The 21835-nt window shown below is 34.9% G+C and overlaps 1 protein-coding gene across 1 annotated transcript; it reads right to left on the reverse strand.

Annotated features, from left to right (window-relative positions):
- Positions 1-1673: 1673 nt before the first annotated feature.
- Positions 1674-21720, reverse strand: LOC139821528 (ATP-binding cassette sub-family C member 4). The gene is made up of 17 exons (XM_071792613.1): positions 21567-21720; positions 13238-13421; positions 12452-13054; positions 11550-11660; positions 11236-11370; positions 10352-10556; positions 9748-9970; positions 8878-9540; positions 8259-8767; positions 7786-8070; positions 7405-7634; positions 6633-7156; positions 6046-6276; positions 5213-5547; positions 4625-4870; positions 4067-4366; positions 1674-3612 (listed from the first exon to the last, which is right to left on the reverse strand). The coding sequence occupies exons 3-17, from the start codon at positions 12523-12525 to the stop codon at positions 3472-3474; spliced, it is 4212 nt and encodes a 1403-aa protein (XP_071648714.1). The 5' UTR covers positions 12526-13054; positions 13238-13421; positions 21567-21720; the 3' UTR covers positions 1674-3471.
- Between the last annotated feature and the right edge of the window lie 115 nt (positions 21721-21835).

Raw genomic sequence — 21835 nt, forward strand, 5'->3', positions numbered from 1 at the left:
ATATCAGCTTTCGGCATATCGTATTAATGATGTACGAGAAACATTAACTGTCTTGTATACGTTGTATAAACGCAGTTCTTGTTCTTCTTTTCACGTGCTATATTTGACGTGTGTTTTTTCCGTGTAAGGTATTTCTTCCTTTTCTTTTAATTTGATTCCTTATAGTAAAATTTTTTTTTACTAAACTTAATTATTTCAACAACTATTTAAACATCGGCATTATCGTAAACGGGAAACCATTAGAGTAGCGCTGTGTCGAACAGTATCATATTTTAAGGCAAAAAATGAATTATAATAAATCTTATTAAAAAGAAAAGGCTGCGGGATTTTAAAAATTGATTTTCCCGTTCACTGAAGACGAAATAGTAACTAGATAGATAACTATATATTTTAACAATAACTTATAACTTATCACTTTAAACGATATTTAAAAATTCTAACTTGACAACATGCAAGGAGAGATAATCTTTTATTAGCAACTTATCTTCTAGTCAAAGTTCAGTTTAAGTAATTTTTTAAAAAGACACAAGCGCGCCCGCGCGCGAATTCTCTGTCATGTATAATTTAATTTAAAATGGAAATTTTGTTACATTTAATTGTAAAGTTTATGTTTTTATTTATAATATACATATAGCTAATACTGTTGGAGAGAGTCACGTTTAATTAAAAATGTATTTTTGCACTGGTGAGACTAAACACAGTCGACGGAGGATCGAGAGAGACAATTGTGCAATAATTAAAAGAATGTACTATAAAACTCTTTATTTCGTATACGCATATGACAGATTTTCGCTCACTGTCGTCTTACGGTGATATATTACATCCGACCCGCGATATATGTATTACATGTGATATATGATAGGATAATTTAACTCCGGCATTTAGGCCGTGCGGGAATTTACGTCGCAGAAGTTAAAAAACAGAAGGAATGAAGATAATTTGCTCGCAATTACTCTGTTATGCGTCTTTATGCCATATTATATTGCGTTGTAATTTCGATTCTTCACTGTTAATATTAACACCGTCGTGAGTTGAATCGATTTCTCAATGTAGTAATAAGTATTAGCGCGATCATATATTACGACCTACGTAAAATGATTACTGTAGGAAATGAAAGGTTTAATGGTTATTTCATGATACATAAATGAGAGGGATAGTAAAGGATGGGATAGAGAAGTACTATTACGTACTTATCAAGTACGTATAAGTTTTCTTTAGGTGCGGCATATATACCAGAGTTACTTTATATTACATGACCTTACATACATTTGTCACGGACTCATGTGTTTAAACCAATTAGCACGCTAATGCTCATATAAGGCGAAAAGAGTTGAAATATATGCCCAAATAAGACTTAACTTGTTGATCTACTAACAATAAGACAGGTGAATGTCATGTATGTATGTGAGGTACCGAGCGTATATGTCGCGTGGGGGGAAGTACGTGTTACAGAAGCTTCCTAAACAGCCTTAAACTTTGACAGAATCTTTTATGATGAAATCTACAGAATCTATTTGGATTCAAGGAATTTTCATCATTTTAGTCGCAAACGCTTCAACATCTTTAATAGAATTAGTTAAATTAGTACATAAGGAAAAGACAAAACGCAGTCGACTAACTTGTGCAGTAACATTATTCAGGGGTTGGAGGGTGTTACTAATAAGAAATCGTCATTACAATTTATTTCTTCTTGTATATTTCGTTGTACTTTGGTTAATCATTTACATACAATCATTTCGTACGGCGCGATCAAGCGCGTGTGCGCACACTTTCATCTTACAATTAAAGTTACTGTACATTACGTAATATTTAACAGTTCACTGTACAACAGTGTCGTAAATATTTTATAATACAGCGCAACAATGCGTAATTGACCGTGAAAAAATGGCATTATTTCAAACATGAAAGTTTAATAATGAAGTGTAGCTGTAAAGATGATTCCAAAACTAATTCCTATCAAATACCTAAAAGTGATCATTTACAAAAAATGTATATGTTCGTAAATTTACACGTAAAGCTTACTTCAAACATAATTCTACAATTCCATATAATATATCAACGAGGTATATATATGTATACTACAATAACTACTCTATTATGTCATTAATACCTATATAATATATTTTTAATAGTTTATTATGTATTAATGACATACTAGTAGAATTATTATTAGCAAAAATATGCTATATTCCTTACATAATATATTATTAAAATTAACAAGATAGGTAATGATACTCTATTATATAATGACAATATATAGTATAATATAGTACAATATGTGTACTATATTACGTACATTATATCACGTACTATACTTTCTTCATAATGCTTTTTATAATATATATTTTATATACCTTTATTCTCTAATAGATAATGTACATCGTTGCATTAATAAATGCAGTATACAAAAATATCGAGTTCCCTTCAACATTTGCATACATGTATTATAACTAGAATCAAGTATAATAAGTATAAAATGTAAGTAACCGTTTCGTTAAGTATTTCAGTTAAATGGGAGTATTCATTCATATGTTAATTAATACATTTGGATCGAAATATTTATATTAAGTAAACTATACTAATCCATCATTATACGTATCTCGGAACAGTCAACAGATCTTCACTGGAAAACAAATTAATCAGGTAATTGGAAACGATATACTTCCGAAAAGTTATCAAATTAGTATCATCGCATATTTATAAATATATAATTATATATAAATTGAAAAATTATATATATAATATATATAAATAAAAATAAATTGAAAATTTATATATAAATATGCTTTTTTAGATTCATTATATAATTTCAATTTAGTTTTTATATTTAATGAAGGTTGCGATGTCAATATCCAAGATTCCCTGCGATTCTTATAAGATCTTTTACGGCTTAAAGCATGTATGATGGATATTGGTAAAGATTACAGTAAGTTCACTGTGCGTAAATATCATCTTAGATATAACTTCGATTTATGATAAACCACGGTCTGATCTCAGTGACTCAATTCATCATCGATCGACGTATGTGCTCGCTTTATCACAAGAATTATGTATTCGTAATTTCTGTAGTGCGCAAAAATGTAGAGTAGAAAAATATAACAATATTGCGGGCTTAACTCGTGGCAGAAACTAGTACTAGATATTACGGCGAGACGGCCACAGAGAATGATCTCGCAGCGATATCTCATTTAAAAAACGATACAAAAATATGATTCATTAGACGCGTGTTACGCTCAACACATCACACCGTTATGATACTTAACGGAAGTATCGTGTCTATGACGTCTCGAAGAAAGACAACAATATGGTGTTGGTCTTATAGAGATGTAACATTCGTCTTCATATGCCATTCTGCACGTTTCATACATGTTTTTCTATATCATAATTAAGTATACTGGATCACATTAAGCGACCCGTTTTGAGAGATCTAGCTAACGAGACTCTGGTATATCAAAATTCATCAACGCTTCATCACGTTTCTCCATACTTGTTTACGTAGGCCTGCTTCGCCACCTTGGCCAGTTGATCGTGCATGCCCGGGCCGGTCTCCTTTACTAACGAAGTAAATTGACTGTAACTGTTTTTCAGTAATATGTGAGGGTGGTCGTATTCCTGCAAAAAAATCGACATTGGAATTATGATTCAGTATAATTGCGTCCGTTCTTCGTTGATATTATCAGTGAATCTCTATTCTTACGTTAAAAGTAATGATAAATGCTCTGATAAAAAAAAAAGTTTTATACTATTTTATAATATTTTAAAGAATTTTTTAAATCTATAAAGAGATTTCTAAAAAAATATCTTAAAGATACTTTCTTCAAATTTTATAAGTTTCTTCGGAAATTATAAAATTAATCTGAGAAATTTTCTAAAACGTTATAAAATTTATATAGAAATTCGGAAAAATTACTAAAAACAAAGGCTTCTTCAAAGCTCAAAAATCTTGTGTTCTCAAACGCCCAAATCTTAAAAGTCTTCAAAAATTCTGATACTCTAAAAACCTAAGAGTTTCAATTGCTTTCAAATTGTCATAAAAATGACATCTTTTAAGAGGAGTTGTACTTACAGCCATACGACCCTTATCCATCACCAGAACCTTGTCACTGTCCATTATTGTGTTTAGTCGATGCGCCACCGTGAGCATTGTGCACGTTACGAATTTCTTCCTGATAGTCCGTTGAATCAATGCGTCAGTTTGCGGGTCTACATTTGCGGTTGCCTCGTCCAGCATCAATATACGATTGTTTCTCAGGATGGCTCTCGCTAAGCACACCAACTGTCTCTGTCCGACGCTGTAATTGCTGCCTCTGTCAAATACGCGGCTTTCCAAACCGTTTCCGATAATAACCGCCTCCTTCAGTTCAACCTGGAATTTCATTGCAAATGGAATTATCGAAAGTACAAAATGCTCGTAATTATTACGACGTACAATCTTAGGACCATGCTTGAAGTTTGATATTCCGGGATTTTAAGAATCCCGAAACTCTCGGATTTCTGGGACTTGGGATTTTAAGATGTGATGGTCTTCGAAGCGAGAATGTCGGAACCGCAAAATTTTTTAACGTCATAGCATTACGTTTTCGATTAAGCACGAGTTTATTTTTAAATTATAAATCGTTCGAACCTCTTCGAGCGCCTCCCACAAATCCTTGTCGGGAAATTCGTCGAAAGGATCTAGATTACGTCTCAGAGTACCTGAGAACAAAACGGGATCCTGGGGAATGATGGATATGTTGCGTCGCAAATCCTCCAAAGCCATCAAACCCGTGTCCGCGCCGTCAATCTCGATAATTCCGTCCACTTTTGCCAATCGGAACAGCGCTGATATCAGCGACGATTTCCCGGCGCCTGTTCTTCCCACGATACCAATCTGTGTAACGGTCAAATTACTTAAAGCGTCTTAATAACACACGCATCCTTGCACTTATACATTTGTATGATTTTTTCTTTATATCATTTCTCAAAATAAAATAAAACAAAAAATGTTCTTACTTTCTATCAATCCTTCTTTGCACAATTTCCTAATAATCAAAAACGATGAAAATTTTTCGTAGAAAATAATCACAGAAAGAATTTTCGAATATCTCGCGATCCAAAAGAAATTAAGTTCTTTAATTTTTTGAGATTTAATAATATTAAATTTCTTTTAAAGTTTCTTCCATTCTCTTTCTGTTTATCTATCCCTACAAAATTTTTTTCACAATTACTGTACCTTCTCCCCGGGATAGATCACTATATTCAAGCCCTTGAGAACGGGCAGATCATCGTCCGCGTAGCGCATATAAACGTTCCTGAATGTAATACAACCCTTGTCAGGCCAAGTTTTGGGAGCGTTGGATGGCAGCGCTAAATTCTTGTCCTTTTTCTTCACGTACGCCCCTCGGTCTCTCAGATTCGGTTCTGCCGGAAGCTGAATGTATTCGAGTACACGTTCCACCGCCATCATTTGGTTCGCCACCTCCGCGCTTTGTCGCATCCCCCACTGGATTAACCCGGTCATTGCCATTACCTGAGTGATGGCCAAACCGACCTCGCCGCCAGAAAATGCTGAAAGATACGCATAACATTTAATTCTATCAATTTTAGATTTCGTAACATACATTTCTAAACACTTTAATCGTCAATGTTTTATTTTATGGGCTAAGTATTTTTTATACATAATTTTAGTAATAAATAAACTTCCCTCAAACCTTCTAAACGCATTAAATTATTTAATATTTCTGATGTTAACTAGGAAGAAAAATTTTCAGAAAATAATGGTTTCAGATAGTTATATGTTTTATCGTAAGTAAAATTCTTTATAGTCTCTTTAATAAATTAACATATTTTTCATAAAAAATATACTAATTATTTGCTTTTTTAGATTCATATATTTAAAAATAATGAGAGAGATTAAGGCCGGTATTCATAGTTATTTAAGACCGTCTTAAGTTCAATCTTAAGATGTTATGAACCAATCACAGAGCCGTATTAGCGTCTTAAGACATTACTTAAGACGATCTTAAAGACTATGAATACCGGCCTAAGAGAGAGAACAATGCTTACATTGATTGAGCACCAAAAAGCTGAAGGTGACGAGTGAGGTAAAGACGAAACAGAACACATCCAAAAAGAATCCAAATGCCGTACTGGTCACGATATACATGTAAGTAGTAGACGTGTGCGTATCTTGCAGTTTGTCGAATTCATGTTTGAGTATGTCCTGTGCGCAGTACGCTCTGATGGTCGTCAAACCGTTCAACGTAGCATTTAAGTGAGTGAATACCGGCGAACGTACTGGAACACGAAAGAATATCGCCGTAAAGAAATCATATCTTCAAAAAATAAATTTTTTATGTGAACTAAAGTACTGTAAGTTTCATACAATTAAGAAAAAAGTAAAAATATAAACCAAGAAAATAAAATTTAAAAATAAATAAGCAAAAAAAGATGTCGAAAATAAAAAAGTATATGAAAAATAAAGCAAATTTTTAATTTTATATTATTTGGAGAGTATTGCTAAACAAATATATATAATTAAATAGCAAGTACTAAATATACATAAAAAAATATATATATAGAATAAAATAATATATATATAAACAAAACTTTTTCATAAATTTTAAGAACTAAATAAAAAAAAGCAAACATACACATTCCATCCAGTCGTTTGATGTTCTTGCTAGTTTTGAGGTAGACCTTACGGATCCAGTAGAATATCACGCTAATAATCACAATAGGCACCAGAAAGATGGGATTAACCACGCAGGTCACTATAAGTGCTCCGAACATGTTCATGTTCATCTGACCGGCGTCCAAGATCGCTTTGGGCAATAATTCGTCGATCGCGCCCATGTCTTTGGAAAATCGATTGAGAATCCTTCCGCTTGGATTAGTGTCGAAAAATCGCATTCCTGTACGAATTAGCGCACTGAACATCATGTCATGCAAGCGCTGGCTACATGTCATGCACGTCTTGTAGAAGACCAGAGATCTGGTGATGCCGACGAAGAAGATAGCTAAGATGATGCCAGTGTAGATATAAACGTAATTAATCACCGATGCATCTTCAATGTCAATGTGTTCATATGTGTTAGTCGTGTTCGTGTAAACGTCATCTGTTTGATTCAAGTTGAAATGCTTGGCTTCGTAGTTTTGCGCTTCCACAAAATTGATTCTGGAAAAATTTAATCGAGAAAAAAAATTAGCGAACGATGAATGAAGCAACTAAAAATAACAAAAAATGATTTAAACATCGCTCAATATTAATTGTAATCAATGGGCGAGTGTGCAAAATTAAAATTTGCAGATTTTGGAAAATTGAATAATATTACAAAAAGTGTGAAGAAATATATGTAATAAATAATTATTTATACAAAGAAATGTTTCTTTAACCGATTTCATTGATATAGCATAAGTACTCACAAGATAGGCACAAAGTAGTCGTTGAGACTGACGATGAATTGTGTGATGATGAACAGAAGCAGAACGGTAAAAGCCATGTATAAGTTGGCACCGGTTTGAAAGAACTTGATAAATATAGGACCCTTAACCATACCACGCGATGTCCCCTCAAGACCATCGTTCAACTTCTCAGGATCTTGGTCTTCGTCCTCGTCGTCCGTGCCGCCGCTACTGGCTTCCGGAGTTCGACTCTGTTGAAGAAATTTTATCTGTAGTAATGTCAACCATTTTCCTTCGTCATTTAAATATTATTCATTGTTACTTCGCTAAGTTCTAGTCCTCGTTCTTTTCTCTCTTTTCTCTTCGACATTTTGTATATACATATTTTATATCTTCACTTACTCTGTTACTCGAGGAGGAAAACTGTCGTCGTATGTTTATACTTTTTTCTAAGGACGAGTCGTCGATCGCTTCGTTCTCCGCTGCCAGGAGTACTCCGTACTCGGGTCGATATTCCAATAAATCCTGATAATGCGAGAAGTACTTCATTCTTCCCTGCTCAAGCAGTATAATGGCGTCCACTCCCTTTATATACTGCAGCTGATGCGTCGCTAAAATTCTCGTTTTACCGGCTAGATATCTCTGAATGCACTCATGAAACAGGTGCTTGCTAACGTGTGCGTCGACCTGGAATTTCAAACGGTAGATCCTTCATCAGGATTCATATTCAACGCAAAATCCCGCATCATTATTGTTCATCAAATTTGTTAAATCAAGTTGAATCACTTGCGTATAAATTCTACATCATATATGATACACGACGCCTGAAAGGATGAAATCAGAATGAATTACTGACTCGTTCGATGATCACTCACCGCGCTCAAAGGATCATCCAGCAAGTAGATGTCCGATTGCCTGTACAGAGCCCTGGCCAAGTTAATCCTGGCCTTCTGACCGCCGGACAACGAGCTGCCCCGTTCACCCACGACGGTCTGGTCGCCCTGCGGAAACTGCTTGAAGTCGCGCGCCAGGGCACAAGCCTTGACCACCTTCTGATACCGTTGACGTTCGTAAGCTTGCCCGAAGAGTATATTCTGTCGGACGGTGGCACCGAAGACCCAGGCTTCTTGGCTGGCGTAGCTGACTCCGCCGTTGACCTTTACCTGACCTTCCGTCAGGCTGATCTCGCCCAGAATCGCGGACAAGAAAGAACTCTTGCCGTTGCCCACCATGCCGATCACCGCGTACAACTTGCCCTTTTCTATCTCCAGATTCAGATTCTCCAGGGTGTTCTCCGATTGCTTTTCCTCCCACTTGGCGGTAACGTTAATCATGTTAATGGCCCAGTTGTTCGTATCGTATATGACGGATGATTCTTTCTTTTCTGTGAATAAAAAATTTTTATTGCGAGTTAGGTTTTTCGAGAATAAATGTTAATAGAGTTAAATAAAGATTGCATGTTCTTCTTAAGTTCCTTGAATTCTGAATCTCTACCTCCAACAAAATTAGCGGTGTTTTTCAACAAATCGCTGGCAACGATCATCAGACCGTTTTGCTTTCTACGGTCGCTGTTCTCATCCAGTTGCCCTCCGCGTGGCTCCAGCTGATTCTCCACGACGTCATCGTCGATGTATGGCAGATCCGGTTTGGAGAAATTTCGCTTGAAATCGGAATTCATATTGACGTAGCCGGAGGACGCCTTGGAGATAACAACGTTGCTGCCCCGGAACTCCTCGAACATGAGGAAACCCTGGAGCCTTCGTATGGCCACCATACACTCGGCCAGTTCGGCGAAACCGCGCACGAACATGCCGGCCATGGTGTGCGCGAGGATGTTGAAATAGGACGAGACAACGAAGACCTTGTCGGCGGTCAGATCGTTGCCGAACATCAGCATGGAGACGAGGGTGCAGTAGAGCGCCATTCGCGTTGTGAACAGGTTAAAGGTCATGTAAATACCGCGGATGTACGAGCTCTTGGTGACCACTCGTAGCTCGAGTTTACGCGCCAGCTCGACCATGGCGCAGAACGGCTTTTCCCACGCGTACATCTTGATCACCTGTACTCCGGAAATGATCTCATCCATCAGCCGGACCCGCTCGTCCGTCTTGATAGCTGTCTGGAGACGGAACTTCGACGACAGCTTGCCGGTATAAGCTAAAATCACGAGAATAGGAATTAGGAATAGAACGTCTGCGGCAAAATAACTTATTTCATAAAAGGTCTCTCCGGATCAGAGGAGTAGTAGTAGGAGTAGTATTTTTAATTTATTTCTTCGTGTGCGCAAAGGGTAGTAGTTTCAAATTTTCAAATTTTCGTGGATTTTTGAAGAGAAGAGAACGCGACTCGACGCAAGGGACTCACATTGGATTGGCACGACCACGAAGACCGCGGCGATGCCGATAAGACCGGCATAGCTGACCTCCTGATAAAGAATATAAGCCACGATCAGGGCGGAGAGAGGTGCCGTCCACATGTAATGAATAAAGATAGAGACGAGATCGAACCTATTGACATCGTTGGCCACTAAATTAACCACTTTTCCGGGTGCTGTCTCGCCCAACGCGGATTTGCTCAGACGCAGCGCCTGCGAGACAAATACAAAACATCCATTATATAATCTGAGAACGTTGGCGAATCACATAATAGAGAAAATATTCAAGTCTATTAAAGTCGGCCACAAATATTGTCCTGATCTTTTATAAGCTTCAAAAGAAATTTTTTATTAAATTTTTATTAAATTTCTTAATTTAATAGATTTAAAATACTGGTTTTTTTTTACTTTTTGTTAGGTTTTCCATTTCTTCCCTCTTTTGTTATAATTTTTTTACTTTTTTTGCAAAGAGATATTTACTTTGAAGAGCAAAAGAGTGTGGGACGAGAGTCGCTTGCTTCCTATAAACATAACTTCCCATACAACACACTTGTCCAAAAGCGGGACATAAGACGTCTAAAAGATGTCTTTTACCTTTCTGTATACCACGGAGCAGACGGCCACGCGAACTTTGGCGCCCACGTGGAAAGCGCCGAAGATCGCTTGATTACCGCTTATCACGTTTATGCCAGTAGCTATGCAGATACCAGCAGCATACCACAAGGCACTCTCGTACAATTCCACTGAATCCTTCCGGAAGTAGCGCAGGAGACCACCCAACAGTAACGGCGTGCCTAATCTGCAGAGTTTCGCGCGTTAAGTCTTTACATGTTACTATTGAAAGTTATTATCCTAAATTCTACGCCCTGAATACTATTATTATAATAATAGTAATTATATCATTATATTATTATGATACTATTATTATTATTATTATTTATTAGTACATCAACTTTATTACTATGCAACAACGCGTTTAAAAATATCTTCTGTTTATATTCTTTCAGATACCTGCTTCTTCTTTTAAACATGTTTCCCCTTTATTTGAAGTTTTATCGCTCCATATAACACATTTGCGAGTATGATAACGCGTCGCAAATAATGTGCCACTTTTTTGTTCAAACGCAAACGTAAAAAATACTTAAAATAATTCTATATAATTCAGATTATTTTCTGTTTTTCTCTCTCTCTCTCTCTCTCTCTCTCTCTATATATATATATATATATATATATATATATATATATATATGTACAAGAAATTGAACTTTAAACCGTTATGCTATCTTTATTTAATTTATCTTAAAAAATAATTTTAATTACAAGTTAATAGTCAACAGTAAGTCCGTATCCGTATTTCGTTATACAAGATCAACATTGCTAACGAGTAAAAAAAACTAACATCTTGCTACATAAAATAAAAGTGCGCTAAATAAAGTATGAGAGATTTGATGTATGAGGTTGAACGAGATGGTAAGTACCTTATTACAAACTCGTTGAGAATCTGTATTATTCCCAGCATGGAGTACTCCCATAAGAATGTGCGGAAAATAGTCTTCAACAAACTCGGACTGCGTTTCCATTTCTTCGAGTTTTCCAACTCGATATTCCATCGTCTGCAAATACATCGATGTATTATGTATATTTATAATTATGTATAATTATAATTTCTATGCTTGAATAAAAGAGGCGATGCAAAAGGAAGAAAATCGCCGAACGTTTTCTCTCTTCTTTCTTCTTCTTCTTCTCTAACTTCTCTTTTCTTGTATATAAACCTCTCATACTTTATACTCACTTTTCTAATCGATCTCCGAGCAACTTCGATCGGTCGACTTTCAAGGGATCGAATAAGTCGTCTGGGTCTAAAGCTTTTTTGTATCCTGTCTTGAATAAACTAATAGTCCACCTGATTTAAAGTAATTTATGTAAATTAGACATATATTAGATATATCTCTCTCTTTCTTTTATCAAGTAGCGTTAGATTACAAATGATAAAAACGATAGGAATATGGCAGTATTAAAACTTGGAACTGAGAGATTCAAAATAACTCCGTGCGAAATTATATTCAGTAACATGACAAAGCGCTTTTATTATGTTAGCTTCGCAATATGCAGTGTCACGTTTGAAGACAAGGCGACATTGCGTGAAGATAAGAACTAATTTGAGGTACAAGTCATGCCAAACAGTGCATATACATTTGCAGTATACATACTTTAACATGAAATGTTATTCCAAATCGGCTGTAGCTAAATACTTACTAACGCAACAAATTACTACGATTCAAAAGTTGAATTACGCAAATTAAAAATTTGGACGTGCAAATATTATAGAAAACTATTTACAGAGATATCTAAATATTTTTATAAATCTCCGAACTTTTAGATAAATATCCGAAATAATATAATATAATGTATGATAACTTTATCGAGTGCAAATAGTAAAATATGGAAGCGAGATAGTGCAAAAACAATCGCAGTTAAAAAGCAAGGCTACAGTTTTAGCCAGTTAATTTGATTGCCTAATTAATTCAGCTATTGGCAAATATAAACATCCAAAGCAAATCCTTAGATATTTAAATATTCTACATTGAAGTATCCAAGCTTAGACACCTCCAGATTTTGCGGAGGACCGGGATAGTCTCGTTGGAAGAAGATCTGACGATCCGTGAAAAATGGCGCCTCACCACCAAAACTCACCACCAAAGCAACAGCGACACGATGTTCGCCTTCTCCCGCGGATTCGGCTTCGATCTGACTTTCGTTGAATCCATCGGTCCTTACGCACGGCATTAACTCGTCGCGAACTGCCACTTCCACGGTTAATTAAAAGCGATCGATTAATTTTTAACGGATTTTACCGCAGCGATTATCAACGCTTAGGCACTTGGCGCTTGGCGTTGAATAATCGCCCCCTTTTTCGCGAACGGGAAAAAAAATTTCTTCACTATTTCAGCAGTCTATGGTGTTAGTGTCCTTTCTTCGATTGTCACAAATTATCGACAATGCGAAGATTCTTCTCTTAACACGCATAGATTGTCAGTCACCCGGTATAATTGGCGATCTCTTCACACGATCGTAATTAGATTGAAATTAACACTTCACATATCTCGTTGTATCAGCTGCTTGCAAATATCGCCACTTCCCACACGGATCGATCGGGGCAAATCTTATCGCGAATTCTCAATGAAGTGTTCTTGAAAGTGGAGTGAGGTATCAGTCATCGATACTCGTGTTAACATCTATCGCTTCTTGTGATTTATCTTCGAGTGTCTGCTTCCAGTTTTCAGGATGTCCGTGAATCTAACAATTTTTATAAGTGACAACTATTATATCTGTCAAAGACATAATTACATAACTGTAGTTACTTAATTGTAATTTAATCATCATTGCTATTATTATTTCTGTGATAATACAAATAGCAATGCTTAGGTAATAACTCATTTGCCTTAATGATTTTCAATTTGAGAGACAATTACGACTTACTGATTGTGAGTCTTTCCTTTTCCTCCGCTAGTAAAAATGGTGTTTTTGCAGTTCTGTCTGTTATTGCCGCGGTGAGAATAAACGTGTGAGCATTATAGTGATGATTGACGAGGTCCGCTCTAATGAAACGAGGACGATCAACTTGTCGATTCAGGATCCAAATGATTTGTCGGGTTTCGTCAATCTGCGTTTCAAGAAAAAGCCTGTATCACTTGCCAGCTCCGTTCCCACCTTATCTGGCTACACGCAATTTGTTTGTCCGCTGTGTCACTTTTCAAATAACACGGAAGGTCATACAATCTCGCGACATTATACTGTAATTATCTCTTGATGAATAACGAAGTTGATTAGCACGATTGCCGTTAATTCGCCGTCATTTAACTAGCTTCTTGTTTCTATGGCGCAAATTAAAGACGAAACTGAGAAAACTGAGATCAAGTTTAAAGAATTGTGAAGAACAAAATAAAAATTGGAATCAAAAATAAAAAAAACTTGGAAAATTAAAGAATATTAAAGTTAAAAATTATACGAGAAAGAAATTAGATTAAAAAATGATTAGATTAGAAAATTAAATTTGAAAAGTAACGCAGCAGGCAAATGACCTTTTATGCCGAGTTTTATGCGCTATCGAAATTGAAAGCTGATAATTACTTAATTATTTCAATATCAAATTTATTTAGCAACATGTACAAGAGCGCCGTTATCAAAGTTGTTCCAGATTTATGCAATTAGTCTTTCCTCATGCGGGAATAAAATCGATATTTTGCTAAACAGTATCGCTCTATGGGGAAAAACCATTTAATACTTCGACACGCGAGGAAAATACAGAGTTTATCGGTCGCTGACCGAAGATGATCGTGCTTCACGCGTGAGAAATAATAGCGTCAATAAAATATGTATAATAAGATAAAGACTCTAGCGTTTCTGATGGTCATTACCTTCATTATGTTTAATTGGATTCATTATATTGTACTCGTTTAATTGTCACAATTAAAATAATCGTCAGAAATAACATCTTTATTACCCCGGAACTCTTGAAAATAAATTTAAAGCTCTTATCTTCTACGTGAAACCGTTTCAGAGTACATTTCTTTCACGTGCAATTGAATTTTTTTAATTTACACTTATACATATATGCAATACAATTTAATACTTCTGCACGCAGCGCAAAAAAATTAGAAAAGCAACCAAAAAATTTTACTTTCTCTAGGACTAAGCTGTTCATTAAAGAACAGCGCAGATTCTTGCGCCTCTGAATTTATGGATCTCATATTACGAGAGACTCTGTTTCCTGTCGTATAAGGGCGGAACGCCCAAGGTCTGAAGAAAACCAGCTCAAACTCTTGACTGTTATTTCAGATTATCCTGAGCCTAGAATTAGGCCTACCATTTTTAGAATATACCGTACATATGTGTGTGTGTGATATAAATCGTGATACTTTTTTGGGGAATCTAGACTAGCGTCTACAGCTGAATCCGGTCCTGTTCGAACTCGCTGTGAAAATTCGCAGGTCAAACTGAATTGAAGCGGAAAGGCGAAGTAACGATTGTCTCATCGAGGCATCGGTAACCGCGAAAATATCCAAAAATTAAAAACAAAATGTATATAAAACAAAAATACTCAAGATGTCAAAATATGTGTAAAATAAGTATATGAAATATACATGCATGTGGCACCGATAAGCGAATGTTGTAATTATGTAATTGACGTATAATTAACACGAGGATCTTGATGATTCCATTTACGAAGTAATTTATAGGAATATTTCTAATATTTCTGCGATCTAAATTGATTCTACGAATTCAAAAGAGATGGCTGGCGAAACATTTCTCGTTCACTACCAGGAATATAGCGAACCACGTGAGTTGCACGTTATTTTGAGGTGTTTTCCAAGAAAGTTATATACCACAGAGTGATAGCGGAGTGATAAGGCTTTCTATGTGACTTAAACATCAGCAGAGTAATTAGATTCAGACAATTAAACTTACAATACAGAAAAGTGCAAACATCTCGCAACGCCTGTTTGCCGTTAAATTTGCATCATCAGACTTTAGAATAAATCTGACACGAATTTAATTTCTGTTCGAAACTTTACACCAGCGTACATTTTAATATGTATTTTATATGCATATAATATAAAGATATAATACACTTATATGTACTTACTTTTATTTACCTTACTTGTATATAAAATATAAAATTAATATATATTTTATATACGTTTATATTTTAATTATTCAAATATTTTTATGTTATATATAAAATTGCAAAATTATAAATAGAACTTTAGTTTGATTTCTGACGTTGATTACAGACAGCTTAAAAAGTGGGCCTTCGAGTCTCGCTATATTGTAATTATTTTTATTTATATCAAAGCTCGGTTCGACGTAGTTTGTAATTACTGCGATAAACTTTTTCTTCAATATAGGTAATGCAACTGACAATCGAGAATTCGTTCGTCGTATTGAAACGTTCCGCATTAAAAATACGTCGCCAAGGACAATAAAATCGAAACAAGTGTTGCACCGGAGGCTTTGTACGTGCTTTACACTGAGATTACTTTGGATGATTTATGTTTTATGTCACAGCATTTTTTACGCGTTATTACGAAACCGAGATGATAACATAACGAGTAAACGTTCTGTCGATAAGAATTTACATCCACATACAAGGATCGTTTTGCAACGAGTCACATTAAGCGAAGTATTGAAGAAGTATCGAAGAGGTAAAGTGAAAGAAAGGCATGATCTTAAACATTTTAATCGACATGTATCTTACGGCAATACATATTGACAAACAAATGCGATTACAAAGAGCCGTTGTCGTTAAACGCGCGAAATGTTGCAACTTGGCGTACAGTCACAATACCCGTTATGCAAATCCGATTAACGCGTATGTCAAGGCAAAATAGCAAAAAGTTTCCTCGACACTTTTAATGGTGTCCCGCTGCCTGATAAGTCTCTATCGATTATAAATGACGCGGAGCACTTCCAGCTGATTTTTTATGCGCGAGATTTAGACAGCAGGAATCATGCTGATCATCACACGCAGGTCGCGTCATCAGTGCGAGCGAGAATATGTCTTCGAATGTCATATTATACATACTTTACTTTGTTATAATAATTACATAACAATGCATATTTATTTAAAAAAAATAATAAAATGCGTAGTTAAGTTGTAACTTAATAGTCCAAGTCCAAGCTACAGTGACAATCCAGTGAAGATAGAGACAAAAGTCTAATGTAATTTCTATATCTCTTCATTTCTTCACCAAAGATTACTGAAGGATACCGGCTTCGGCTGAGAATTAATATCAGTGTTATCTCAAACTTTTTATCTGTCTTGGAACGTAGCTTGTGCAGAGATTAATCCAGAAGCAAGAGCATTAACGCATTAGCCTGACGCCGAACTCGAGCGGAGTTCGCGGAAGAACAACAGCGTGACAACGACATATATATATATATAGCTCGGCTGTGTGTTAGATCAATGGTTAAAGAAAGAGTAATTGGCGGTCGCGGGCCGCCGGAGTAGTAACGGAGTTATATAATACGTTTCCTCAATAGAACCGCGGCTCGCGGAATCGTTCACCAGACAGAGCCGTAACCAGACGAACCCCGTCGCGCCCCGGAAATCCCCGTAGATTATTTAGTCGTAATTAAAAAATCTATCAATTACTATGGATACGAAAAAAATTTATGGATACTTAGGTTGTTCTTAAAATAGGCGATTAAAATTTATGATCTTCTCAGATCCAAAGAAATCAATGAGGTTCGCCAGTTAAATTGACGTAAGAAGACTGTCATATAAACACGTCTGTGAATGCGTTTCCTTGGGCATTAAAGAAACATCAAAAACTGTGTGTACAGAACGGCGTCGAAGGTTGACGGAATTGTTTCAACGTCCAAATAAACTGTTTGATCCGAATAAACCGTTTAAACTTTTAAATCGTGTAAATGTTACTTGATACTCGAATGTTAAAGCGAGGTGTAAATAAACATAATGAGTAGCAAACAAGACAAGAAGTGTCGATGGACACATATCAAAAACATGCAACAGTATTTATCTGCAAAACAGTTTCTTTCAGGTGCAAAATACATATTGCTAATTTAATATATTTAATTTATTTGAATACATCCTTCAATAAGATAGAGATTATTACAAACTTAATTTCTGTTTCTTAAGAAATTCGTTTCTTAAGAGAATCCCGTTTCTCTAAGAAATACGCTTTATATTTGTAATACAAAAATAAATGAACAAAACTTAATTATTTCAAAAGTAATCAAGTTACTTTTGTCCTATTTTATATTTATGTTTATATATTTTATTAATTTCGTCGTCGTCGACCATTTCATTAATTTCTAATAAATTACAAAAGTGTCTCAAAATCTTAAATATACTCCGGTGTTAGAGCAAAGATATGAGTTTCCGATTAACATATCACTATTAGAATCGAATGGGCTGCGTATCGCGACGTCGCTGAAAAGCCAATTAAGAGATAATTGAATGCATCGAGACAAAGACGCGTTGTGTGTTAATAACTCTTCACTGAGGCCTAACTCGTGAGACGTCGGGTCAATTGTTCAGCGACGCGTGATACGTAATCTTTACTGAAACGTACACAGTCTGATCGTGACTCATTGCGTTTCGCGCAGCTAAACAAGTGAGTCTCTGGAACGGCAAAAATGCATTCGCGCATTTTCCTCGCTGTTTTTGGAGAACAGTCTCCTAACTTGGGACTCATTTTCCAGGAAATCATCATCTCTCTCTCGCTTGTACAATTTGAACATCCAGCCAGTGAAACGAAATTCCGTTCAAATGGCGGATATGTTTGTAAAGACGGAAACAGATTATTATTTGCTCTTCATTGCAGAATGAATAAAAATCTGGAGCAATCGTATTCATAGGAAGAAGCAGCAAAACATAACGAGATAAGAAACAAGGAGAAGAATCGGGAAATACGAATGTGAAAATACGGAGATTTTTAGCGGGATCAAAGATTTCTCGGAAATTTTAGCAATCTTCCTCGCAATCAAAACAATTTTAATTCTTATGAGTGACTTTCCGCATCCAAGAATCGCGAGAGAATCGAGGAAAGAATTCCAATAATTTAAATTATAGAAGCGTGAAGAGAAATTAAATAATAGACGGAGAGGCAGCTGCGGGGTAGGCACAGCGATATGCGCTACGCATAGCAAACAACACTGTATCAGCTTATCGACATTTAGTAGTGATCACATGCGAATCCAACGTATGAAGGCCAACGCATTTTAGTGGGCTTATGGAATTGTTTCGAATACAACGAATATAACGAAAATCTCGAATCATTACGAATCCAAACAAATTTCTGAGAGTTTTGAGTCTTGATATATATAAGGAAACCTTGAATATTTTCGAAAATGCATTTCTTATCTTCCACGCGTAGCACTTTACGTTATTATTTTAATTCACAGACGACAATTTTATATATTTTCAAGAATGTTAAACATTCTCTCTTCTTATTCAACCACTTCTGAGGAAAAGTTTTCTAGACGTTTAAGATTTTCAAGAGTTTCAATATATATATATATATATATATATATATATATATATATATATATATATATATATATATATAAGACACGCAAAACTTACAAAATTGAAGAAAACTTCCTTTTTCAAATAATATTCGAACAAGTCCAAATCTTTATATAATTGAATTGTTTTAAAACCTTCAGTTAAGAAAACGATTCAAATCACTTCTATCACTTGTTCCATAAGTCTGACAAGTAAAGTATGTTTCGTTGTGTAAAAGATAAAGTAATAGATGTTTCATCACATCAGATACATGTATATCACAAATGTTTTATCAGATATATAGATACAATTATTTGGGATGACAAACGCTATCATCAGATTAAATACAAAATAAGGAAAAAAGATTTCAGGAAACTTTAAATTTGTTTCCAAATAAAAAATATTATTATATGTTATAAAACGAAAAGATTTAAATACTGTAAAAAAAGCGATTAAAAAACATGTTTACATAAATTTATTCATAAATAAATAAAAGAAATTATATATAAAATATATAATATATATATATATTCTATATATATATATATATATATATATATATATATATATATATAACATATATATATATATATATATGTTATATTGTGAATATTTTAATACAAAAATTGCACGTCAAGGAATTTTTGACACCAAATATATAAACAGTATATCTTCTTTTATTTACACTGATTAAGACTTTCTTTTTTCTTCTAATCTTTTTCTCAATCGACGGTTCTTGCCGAATTAGTCGCCGAATAGAAAATTGTGAAAAAAGTTCAGGACGTCGCGATCGATTCTCTACAAAGTGTATTGATCGAAACTTTACATGCATTAAATATTAATTATAAACACGTATATACGGTAATCCGCAAATTATAGTTTTGCTGAACGTTACTTTTCTCTGGTACTTTATAATTTTTTAAATAATTTCTCCAATGACGGAATATCGCATCAATATACATCGAACCTTAAAGATATCAAGTTTTATTATCAATTGTTATTTAAATATTATGAGACAAAAATAATTTTTTTTCGTAAAATTTATTTATATAATTATATACGTTTACAAAACAAAAATGTATTTTTCTCGACTTAACTTCTTCATTTTCTCGATTCACTTTCGTATCTTCAAACACACACACAAATGTGTATTTCTTCAATTTAATTTCTTCATTTCTACAATTTATATAATTCTTTATTTTAATTTCTTCATTTTTAAACGTTTTGTCACTTGACGAATCATTACAATTAAAAAACCTTCATGTTTAGAAATCGCGGGAACAATTATCAATTTTGAATTCAAACATTGAATCTAAATTTCTAAGTATCTTCTACAAAATGCTAAAGATGTCCAAAAAGCTCGACACAATGCGAGCATGCCTCGTTCCGATAATGTTGGCGTGTACCGCGCGGGGTATTTTGAGACACTCGGTGAACGATGACGCGCTCAAGACACATCATGACGAGGGCGAATATCATTTGCAAAGTGACTTGACTTTGTGACGTAATTCTGCCGTGACGTAAGATACACGAGGAACGGAAGATCTCCAGCAGAGACGAGTTACGCTCGAATAACGATTGTGCGTGCGAACGTAATTGATATACCGGGTGTTTCAAGCATAGCACATCTACTATAGATATAGTAACAATAGTAATAATAATATATATAATAATAAGTATGTAATATATAATAATAATATATAATGATAATATTAAATAATAATAATAATAGATAATAGTAATAGTAATAGTAATAGTAATAGTAATAGTAATAGTAATAGTAATAACAGTAATATTAATCATCGATAATAATAGAATTGTTGTCTCTTCGTTTTGTTAAAAGAAAAAAATTATTTTAAATTACACATATTATTTTTATATATTAATATTAATTTACATAAATATTATTTTATCATATAAGGAATAACAAATATAGATATACAGGATTGTATCGCTTCCTTTTTCAGAAATATTATTTCTTGAAAAAAATTAGAGCCAATTTCTCCGTAACTATTGGAATAGCAAATAGAAAAAAAATCAAGATACTTAGAAAATTACCGGTTCTACAATATCCTCCATCTCTTATTTATTTTCACATCATAATTAAAATCGCATCAAGATTCAAGAGCACTGAAGATGCGATCAAAATGACTTATTTTGAATATAAGAGAAACGGGCTAATTAAAAGCCAGACGCGGTAAATGATGCGCGAAAGTTATTTGTATTTTAAATATTTACATGTTTTCCAACCTTAGTATGTATTTTGACTTATTTTGAGAATAAAGATTTTAAGAATAAAGCCGTATAATCTAACGTGTGTGCTTCGAGAAACATTAACAAACTACAAACTCGCGCCTTTTTACAAATAAATATCTTATTAAAACTCACCATTGAAATGAGATAATCTCATCTCTGTGGAGATAAATTAATGAATTGCAGATACCGTAAAAAAACAATATAATTAAATTTATACAAAGTATATATACAACAGCGATTTATGAAGCAACAGTTAGGAACGGTTTATATACGCTGTTTTAAATTTATATTACAACTGGACGTAACGTGTATTATTAGACCACAATATAAACCATTACTCCACGATTCATAGAAGAGAAATGTGCCGCGGTACGGCGAGAAATGACAGAACTATTTTTGGCAGACTCCGCGGAGATCGAGGCTTAATCAGAACCGATCCGCTATGTCATCCTCAAGCACCTCAAAACAGATGTTGCTCGACCGGTCGAACCCCGCCGTTTAAGCTTGTGTTGTACTCACATGTGTATCGTTCCTACGTAACCGGATTTTTCACCTTGCTCCCTCACAAATTCATCATGCACAAGGTCGCACGCATACACACATACGCAGGCAACGGAATAAAGGGGAAGACGACTGGCCGCGACGACGTCTGCGCGGACACTGAGCTCGCATTGAGCGTCGCGCGCGCCGTTCTCGCTACATCACGTGGCATGCAATCGGCGGGCGTCAACCGCTCAACCAAAGAGCTAGGGGATGCCTAACAATCGCGATTGAAAACTCTGGGAGGG

This window comes from Temnothorax longispinosus, chromosome 11, assembly GCF_030848805.1.
Source record: "Temnothorax longispinosus isolate EJ_2023e chromosome 11, Tlon_JGU_v1, whole genome shotgun sequence".
Taxonomy (NCBI): domain Eukaryota; kingdom Metazoa; phylum Arthropoda; class Insecta; order Hymenoptera; family Formicidae; genus Temnothorax; species Temnothorax longispinosus.